At 35.8% G+C, this 9829-nt stretch overlaps 1 protein-coding gene across 1 annotated transcript; it reads right to left on the bottom strand.

Annotated features, from left to right (window-relative positions):
• Nucleotides 1-2764: 2764 nt before the first annotated feature.
• Nucleotides 2765-9342, bottom strand: LOC121995744 (polyadenylate-binding protein-interacting protein 8-like). Its single transcript, XM_042549510.1, has 10 exons — nucleotides 8887-9342; nucleotides 8531-8641; nucleotides 8318-8362; nucleotides 4832-4904; nucleotides 4640-4752; nucleotides 4439-4498; nucleotides 4238-4285; nucleotides 4087-4155; nucleotides 3363-3424; nucleotides 2765-3253 (listed from the first exon to the last, which is right to left on the bottom strand). Exons 1-10 carry the CDS (start codon nucleotides 9160-9162, stop codon nucleotides 3136-3138), a joined length of 975 nt encoding a protein of 324 aa, XP_042405444.1. The 5' UTR covers nucleotides 9163-9342; the 3' UTR covers nucleotides 2765-3135.
• Between the last annotated feature and the right edge of the window lie 487 nt (nucleotides 9343-9829).

The following is a 9829-nucleotide window of genomic DNA, read 5'->3' as shown; positions in this document are numbered from 1 at the left end:
TAGGCCCTCATCCAAGCCAACGAATATATTTTTATTAGTTTTGATCATTTCCATTTTTATGGTATTTAGGGTAATTTTGATATTTCTGATATATATGGGTCAAGATTTGTCTATCTCAGCGCCCTGCTTTGATAATTTCAATTTCTGTTAAGAATTTTTTTTCGAAGGATCTCTTTTCTTTCTCTACAAGATAGGAATTGAGATTTCTTTCCTATTTTAGTTTTAGGTCTAGAGTCTATAAAAATACATGTTTAACTATATAAGGATTGATCCTCTATTATTAACAAAGTTTTCTTTTTTGGCGAACAATAATTTTCTCCTTGTTATTGGAGGTTTTTTTTTATCTTCTCCTCAATATCGTCTTCTTATTAGCTTGTAGGATAATCATTATCTTGTCTGGCGTCAAACTTAGTGGTTACAAGTTCCATTCAATTACAAATATAGATCTCTAAAAGAGCTATGTGTGAGTACAGACAAAACTTCGATCCGATATCCATATCAAAAGTTATAACATGTTGCCGGTTAGGTCCTCCTATATTGGTCCTACACTAATATACTAATCTCTATCATTACTAAACCCTAGTTTCTGATCAAAGTTAATCACATTCTCTTGATAATATTAATATTGTTTAGCCTTGCTAACATATTGCAGGAATATATTCTTAACCATCCGGAAGAGACTACCACAACACAAGCCGTACATGTGTCTCAACTATTTGGGATCCACATTTAGTGTAGATCAAGAGGTCGAAAAGCCATCCTCATCGGTGTTTAATTTGTATGATCCCAAAAGCTTACTTGCAGGAGGGCATTCTTACCTTGAGGGACGAAGATGAAATACTTTGCAGGTATATATAAGTATTTATGTACTATACATAATAATTCTTATCTTTCTATGTATATGTGTGTTTTAATGCATTGCGAGCTTGTTGGTTTTGTGTAATCATGCATTAAGGAGTCGGAGAATAACGAGGGAAAAGTTGACCTAAGGCTAAGCTTGGAGAGGAACTCGGTGGACGAAGAAGTGAGTGTGCAGAAAAGACTAGGAGGAGGAGGAGGAGGAGGAGGAGAGGAAGCCAAGAGTGTAAGATTAGGGCATGAAGAAGCTAGTAGAGAAGAAGTAGAGAGAGAAAGCATCTTGGAGTGAGATCTTACAAGTGTCTGTCTCAAGGTCTTCAGCGCATATATTGATACAACTATAATATATACATGGATAAATGTTGATCATGGAAGACAGGAAGAGGTTAATAAGTCCAATATTCATTAGAGCATTGTTTGTTTTGAGAAAAAAAAAAAGAGATGAAAGAAATTAAGGATGATATAAAAAACATATTGATTTTTTTGTTAATTATCATCCATAAATTTGCTCTCTTCTCGTTTCTAACTAGATGTGATTAGAATTGGCATCAATCTTATTGACTTGGAAATGAGAATAATGAATGGATTTTTTTTTTTTTAGTTTTGGATATATCAACTCAAGTGACTTGGCTAAAGCATTATATATTAGCTAGTGTAGTGAGTCCACTAAGTTAATTGTAACCTCGACCTAAAGATATCAACATGAAGACACCATATTTGCAGTTTACTACTTACAAATAACAGGTTGTCAAAATATAATACATAGGGAGTATACTTTTAGCTCGAGAGATATATAATTAGATGGGATTTCTACTTAAGTCGCATGAATGTGATCAATACTCTCCTAGGAAGAATTGTCAATGGTGCATCCCTAATGAAGCTTTAAAACAACCATAAGTCAAATTGGAGGATTACCAAACTTGTTAAAAGTTAGCTTCGAGACAAATTAAATGGCACTCAAGAGGAATAACTCTCCCTTTATAATGATTTAGAGACTTACTCATTATAGCAATCTCATAATCACCACTGTAAATGGTTAACAAAAAAATTGGCGATTTGCCATGATGCACAACAAGGCAAGGCAAAAGTCGAGGATCAAGAGCCTCATTTGCAGGTACTAATGGCAATCAATAAAGGTACTCATCAAAACAACATGTAACATATGATATATACACGAAGGATTCGTGTGTTAAATATTGGTTGGGTTCGTGAATTAATCTCAATTTTGTTTGTGGTCGGGTACTCTGATTTGGTTCTACAAGAGGGATGTTATTTTGGCATTAATGTGATATTAGTTTGCAATTATCTTGCTGATCACCTCCCCCTCTACTGATCTCGCCTTCATTGACTCCTATGTATCCACCAGCCCTTGTAATGTTGCATCTCATTCGTGGCTACATGACTAGCAAAGAAGTGCCTTCGACACTCACTCGATGGTGAGGGCTGAGGGGTAGACACTTGATAATGCAAAGTTCTTCACCACCACCCCTTCCTCTGTGACAGGTTGCAAGGCACACAATCTGAGTGAGCAAAGACCTCAGTTGCCTCTTCACCTTTGGTGCTTTTGGGAGAGGCATAGAAGAAGGATAAGAATCTCAAAAATCCAACGAGAGATCATAGTGATTTGCTTCCTTCCCATCTCCTTTCGCTTTTCCCTTCCAATCACCCAAGTAAACATGAACCTAGATGTAATAGTCAAGTTACAGGTGCCTAACTTGTAAGAGCTATTGTTATTCTCAGAAAGGAACATTTAGACAATATCTACTGTTACATAGATTGTCTAAAGCTATTGCATAACAATTTGATTTCAAAACAGAGAACTTAAGCTTATGTATTATACGCGATAGAAAAAAACAGGTAGTACCGTAGACGAGAGAGTTAAAAAACATACAAACATTGTTTAAAATATTAATGAAAAAGCATAACGTTTTCGATTTTACCATCACTGAAGAATTTAGCTCGAGTTTTAACTCACAAAAGTGGCTGCATTGGTATCTGCCACCACTGTACAAGTTTATTTCATGATAATTAAAACAAAAAAAATAACCAACCTTGAGCATATAAGTAAGATGCTAATAGATGAGGATCAGTAACCGGTTACTCAGAGCATCTAGTTCACTAGTTCAATAGAGAGGCTCCAACTGGCTAGACTTGGATAAATAAGTTGATCTAAGGAATTACTAAGTTGTGCTGGACCGAGCTGCTTTGACTTACAGACTAAATGAACAAATGGAAGGAACAAGGAGCCTACTTCAAACATTAAGGATTTTCTCGGAATTAATTGGGAAACGTATGAGATTCAAGGAATTGCAGGGACGAATTGTCATTAAGCTTGATATAAGAGGAAGACGGCCGTGGTACGCGTACCCTCACCGGTGTCTTTGAAGGACTCACCCTGTAGCACACCCAATGATCCCATCAATTCTGACTAAATATGCAAGATGTTTGAAAGGACTGCTTTTCAGCAACAAGTAGTAAATTCAGTAAAAAGAAAAAAAAATTACCTGATTGGCAAAGATCCCAAAATGATGCCACTACAGTTCAGGGCTAAAATTGCACTTTCAGCCTGGCACATTTTACAGAATATGAACAAACTTAGACACGGCAGGCACACAATAAAATTGACGGAAATTGTTCCATGAACAGGAGTGGTATCTATAAATACAATGATGAGCAAATATAACTCTAAATGTAATAACATCTGTACTTGAATCCATTATGTCATTAAATTTTGTTGACATCGGGATGTTATTCGGCATCAAAATCAGACCATCATTTCAGAAATCACCAAATTTTTACATATACAAGAGATTGTCTGACACACTTTGAAAGGTTTAGATGTTGAGAAAAAAAAAATCAAGGAAAGATTTTGTTACAAGAACTCCAAGAGAAGATAATTCTGGAGATGTCGTGTTTCATCTGAACAAGCAATGCTTTACTTTCCAAACTATTCTTGTTCACCACATGGAATTTCGATCTAATGTAAATATAAACTTTAAGAATCTATTAATTGGATGGAAGATAGGGATAGGAGGGAAAGAATTACAAAGATAAACACAAATAATGGAGCTCCATAGGTAATTTTGTGATAATTTCTCTTTTTTCCTTCACAATAGAATAGAATGAACAATTGAACTCTAAATCCATAAACCACTGGCTATGAAAAAACATAATAGAACAGATTGAACAATCAAATTAGTCTTTGAACTCTGAATGCATAAATATTACCTGAACAAATTCAACAAATGCTATGTGGGTTGTGTGTCTAGTATCACCAAGGAGTCTCAGACAAGAAACCTAAACAAAAACAGATTGATTCGCTATTACTGTAACGATTACAATGATTATTCTTTATCCTAGTTTATGGGCGTAGACTGACCTCACCACAGAGTTGCTCAAACAAAAGTTTCACGTCTGTTTGAGTTGACTGCAGTAGAATATAACAGAATGTTCATGAATCATTATTCCACTGAAACTGTAGGGTGGCAAATATCTTTCTGCTACATATTCTTCTCATAAAGTAGTAATAGCAGATCAAGATACATAGGTACCAAAATACTGAGCGCAGACGATGACCTACCCTTTTATCAATGTTTGTGCAGTAAACTGTCCTGACAACCATTTCCTTTTCATCATCAGACTACAAGATGTCACAAAAGTTGATAGCGTTCAGAGCAAACTAAATAAACACTTGGTTGTAATTTGGGTGTGAAGTGGAAAATCTATATAAAAATCAGTAGCCATCCAGGCATGGAACAAAAATAGAAAGAATAGCTCTCACCCTAGGAAGAAACTTTCGATTCACAGGTAGAATAGCAGTCTTTGAAGGTAATACTTTCACTGGAAAGTAACCAAGCATGGTCCCATCAAGGTTCAAAGCTGCCCTCGCACCAGCTAAAGAAAATATCAATTGTTTTTATAACTCCATGACATATGCATTTGCATGAAAAGAACTTAAATTCAATTAACTCACCCTGGTCTAAGAACTCTATAAAGGCAAATCGCAGAGCTGAATGAGGATCACTGCAAATTCGACAATCAACTACCTGAGGAACATCAATCTTATGATAGTCAATAAAAAGATTGGCCATTTTACTCAGCATGTCTACATTGTCAAACAAAAAAAGCATTGACAAGAGGCATCAACTGAAAAAATAACAATAACATAAAAAAGAAACTAAGATTGTGGATGGCACTAACTTTCTCATTTAATAGGAACCAAACCAGTTTCTCTTATCTCACTTCTCACAGTGATTAGTGAATATGTAGGTTCACTATAGTTTTAGATCAATTCAGCATCTAAAAGCATTCGAAAATTAAATTATAAAAATTTTGCAGCAAAAGAAAATTAGAATGGAAATGAATAAGAAAAGTGGAAATTTGTCATTAATGAGCAATTTGAAGATGAAAGCAGCCCATAGCTGTTGAAGGGAAAAATGGTCTATTGAAAACAAATTTCTGAACTGCTTATATCAACTGTTCAAGATACAAAATAATATTAGAAACACTACAAATGTTTCTTAGTTGCTCCATATAAACAGCTCAAACAGTGAACAGCTAGATAATGTCATTTAGTGTGTCTACTACAGTTTTGATTTAGGGACAGAGATGGCATCATGCCTAAGTCTTATTTTGCCTAGAATGAAAATGAAAGAAAACTACCATAATTTCTGGAATCTTATTTTGTGACTTAACAATTCCCACGTACAACTTTAAATTACAGGCTGAATAATCTAGTGCAAGTTATTTCATGTAAAGAGGTATTAGTTGGCAGAACCAAGGTTTAAACATTTGTCCGCTTCCACTTAGTCGTTTACCTTCCAAGTCTACACTAATCTGAAACTTGAATTAAAACTATAAACAAATTGGAAAAACGTAATAAGTATCTCAAATAATGGCAATACCTTACTAATACCAAATTGAATGTGTTCTATTAGCATCCTAGTGAGTTCAAGTCCATAATTTTCCAAGACCCAGCTTATATAACACTCTCAGGACATATTGTATTAGAACTAATTTCTTCAAATGTCCATGAATATGTCTCAGTTAACCTTTTGAAGTTGGAATTGCAATGGCATAACTAGAATTGGAATTGGCACAAGGGCAAAAGGTAAATACATCTCAATTTCTCTAACTCCAATATTATTCTTGTTTGTTATTGACAGTTCTTTGATTGGCGATTCCCTCCCCTCTCTTATGGAAACTCAAATGTCAAAATTGTGTCAAGCAACAAAACGAAAGTTCCTATGCCAACAAAGAATTGGTATTGGCCAATGGTTGCAACAATATGTTTCAGTCATGCCAACAGATATCAGGTGACACTTGAAGGCAGGGGAAGAAGACTCAAACTTTGTTGAAGGTATGACAAGAAAATGTGAACCTACAATCCTTAAATTAGCTTTTTTGAATCCCACCAATCAAACAATTAACTGCTATGTAAATCTCATCTAACTAGTCTTACCAATTGTGATTTATGGGCAAAAATGAGACTAAACAAAAAGTAACACATCTTTAATCATCGAGGTATATCAATTCTCATTAGTAAAGTACAAACAAACTCAATGTTCTCCAATCTATCCAAAGGTAGGATGTCCCCCATATTAAACTACTAATCATGAAATTAAAGACCTTGTTTCCTATGATGGAAGAAAGTTGTGGAGGAAAGAAAGAGAAACAGGAAAAAAAAATCATAGGGAAAGAATAGGTAATATTTCCCTAGTTTGCATTTCAAAGGAGAGTTTCCTTCTTGCCATTTCCTTGAAGGAAACAAGGAGTAAAAATATTTCCCTAGTTTGTATTCCCTTGGAGAGAAGGAAAGAAAGAGAGTTTCCTTCTCGACATTTCCATGAAGCGAAAAAAAAAGTAGGGAAACTTAAATTTTAAAAATGATTAAAAGATTATACAAACTAATTTCAAACAAAGATAAACAGAAAACAAATTAACATTAAATTCTTTTTTTTCAAAAATGGTCAGTATTCTGCTCAAATCATGCCCTTTTTGCACAATTTGGCAGAAGCCAAAACACATACTCCCCTCATTTCCTCCCAATGAAGCAAAGGGAAAGGCCGCCTAGGGAGACAATTCCAGAGGAATTTACTGTAGCAGCATACTTCCCTCATTGGAAACAAGAGCTAAAATATATTCAGAGAAAAATCACTGGAAAACAAGACAAAAACCATATAAGACAACTATAAAGAGATGCATATGGTTGTGATACCACAAGTGATCTCTATACTAGCTTGTATCACTACTATTACCTAGATTATTTTGATCATAAAAAAATGTTTGTCTCTACCCTTGTGCCTTACCTGATTTAACTTACTTGATAATAAATATATAGTTTGTACACCTGGTTCTGCAAATAATGTCTAAAATGTCTTTATTTTATTTGTTTATTCATTTATACCATCAACAACAACAACAACAACATAAAATTATTTTATACCAACTATTTGGGGTTGGCTACATGAATCTCATCTCTCCATTATAGTAAAAAAAAAAAGGTAATTACGCTCACCCCAGGCACCCCTCACAGCCCATTCCCAAGTTATGGGAAGGGAGGTAAATCACGAGGTCAGCTTATAACCGACCGCCAAGTGGCTAGGGGTGGGAGGAGTTTTTTTCCCAAGGACATGCCCCCGTTGGGAATTGATTCTTGCCCCATTGTAGCAAATCTACCACTCTCTAGCCAACTAGGTACCCTATGGGGGCAATCTCATCCTTCCATTGATCTCTATGCAAGTATGTATAATATTCAAATCAATCAAAGTAATCATTTATTAACTGATACTTCCTTTGCATTTTCTCTTCCAATTAATTCAACACGTCTAACTATAAATTTATTGGTCATTTGTGGGCATATATATCATCTTAATATATTTTCTCTCATTTTATCATTTATTGAGTTACATCTATTACTCTAGAATATAATTTTTATTTTATCCTTTACGGTGACTTCAAGGCATTTACTTTAGCATTGCATCTCCACTTCATTAACTTTTTTATGCTTTATTAACTTATTTTGGCATGTATAGCCTGCTTCCTACCAGGTTAACAGCCCAACGATTTGATTTATAAAATATCATAGGGCATGCCAAATTACAGAAATACGATGATCAGACAAGACTTCACAAATTCCTCTCTAATACAACCGTGAATTCTTTATCTGGTTAATTATACCTTCATGAATATTGATTCCTGTCTATTCAGTAGATTTGTTTCATGACACTCTTAAAGGATATAATTTAAATGGTCTTTAAATGATTAATAAAATAATTATGCATCATTATCTTCAACAGGTAGCACTGCTGCTATCAGGATAGAGAAATGGACATACAAAATTTGAGTTCATCAAATTTCTACATAGATAACTAATTAACAAATAATGTAGTCACTTGAATCAACCCCCATGTATTGCAAGTCAGAAATGTTTCATATAGACAAAATTCAAGAAACTCACCTGACCATAGTTAGCAAATATTTCAGCAAGCTTCTCTTCAGTGACCTGATATACATTTGTCAAAGTTAACATTAACATAATTAACACCCGCTACATGTAAAAAAATCCAATACATAAAGATTGAAGTGATAAGAATGCAAGAACTAGAAGAATACGACACGACCAAATAAACAAACTAACAGATTTTTTTTTTTTTTGGCCAAAATTACTCACATGCCGATCTAAGTCGGATACATAAACAGTACGCCTAATGCTATCCTCCCTTTCATCTCCTCGAGCTCTATCATTCTTCTTCTTGCGTCCCTGATTATAGACATTCCACCTCTGGGAAACAAACATGACGGAAACAGTTCCATAAAAAAACTAAAAAGAATTGCTTAAGCATCGTTGTTATGCTTTATAGAAAATGAACTAGGAGAAAAAGGAAAGTTCACCAAATCGTGGAGGTAATAGGAGGGGCCGAAATGCACTTCTAAAATTTCAACCCATCTTTGAAATGAAGGGCAAATCGTTGAATATCAATTGCACGAAGTCAAAAATTTAGGTGTTAAGGCGAAAAAAAAAATTACTCGGTAATTAGGCTGACTATTCGGCGATCCATCTCCACTCGATGCCTCAAAAACGGGCGCATCGGCGGAAAGCCGCCCGTCGGGTTTTTGGCAGCCGACAGAATCGGCTGCAGCGTAATTGGAAGGGAAGAACTCCTTCGCGGCCGGGTTCAAATTGGAAAGCAAATCAACCAGCTTCCGCACATCGCTCTGGTATTCCGCCTCGGCCAACTCCTCCGGCTGGCGTCCGATGAACGAATCATCCGCCCCGATCGTCTTCTCCGCCACCGCAGCCATTTTATCCGTTCGGAGTACCGGAAAACACGACCAAGAGACCGATCGAATCTCCGCCAATTCGACTGGACGGCAGCGAAAAATCGAAGCGGTCGAATCAAAATCGGCTTTCGATCGCCATCGCCGACGCCACTCTCGCTCTCAAGATGGGCGAGAATCCGTGATGCAGATTTGAGAGAGGAAGAGGTTGAGTCCAGAAGACGAGTATGCTATAAATAGCAAGTTTTTCCAATTTCGGAATTAAAATAAAACTCTTTTTATTTCTTTTATTTATTTATTTTATAAGAAAATTTAAAACTTCTACAATATATTATTACGGTTGTTGCCATTTCTACTGTGTAAGTTCCAATTATCAGTTGAACGGTGGTTGACTGGCTAAACAATACAATATTGATTTCTCCAAATGAGAATGAAGGAAGTCACACAAAAATGAGGAACTCCTCAAGAACAGAGCCATTCCTTCATTTTCCTGGTTTGCATGGAGTGCACACCAAGGAATGTCTCCGGAAAATTTAACAATAATGCCAATTTATTAAATTGGCCAAAGGGTGAGAGAGAGAGAGAGAGAGAGAGAGAAATAAAATCGACTACGGATGCGCCGGCGACGTGGATTTGCCGGCGTAGAAGAGTTGGACGGACTCCGGCGAGTCGTTGTGGCTCCAAGAAGAGT

This window comes from Zingiber officinale, chromosome 6A, assembly GCF_018446385.1.
Source record: "Zingiber officinale cultivar Zhangliang chromosome 6A, Zo_v1.1, whole genome shotgun sequence".
Lineage (NCBI taxonomy): Eukaryota > Viridiplantae > Streptophyta > Magnoliopsida > Zingiberales > Zingiberaceae > Zingiber > Zingiber officinale.
This window is presented reverse-complemented; position numbering and strand designations above follow the sequence as displayed.

Excerpts from the sequence above, each read along its gene's own strand:
- LOC121995744 (XM_042549510.1), bottom strand. The coding sequence starts at position 9,162 with ATGGCTGCGGTGGCGGAGAAGACGATCGGGGCGGATGATTCGTTCATC. Across the intron at positions 8,363-8,530 it reads TATCCGACTTAGATCGGCAT|GTCACTGAAGAGAAGCTTGC; the intron begins GTGAGTAATTTT and ends AATGTATATCAG. Across the intron at positions 4,753-4,831 it reads TATAGAGTTCTTAGACCAGG|CTGGTGCGAGGGCAGCTTTG; the intron begins GTGAGTTAATTG and ends TATTTTCTTTAG.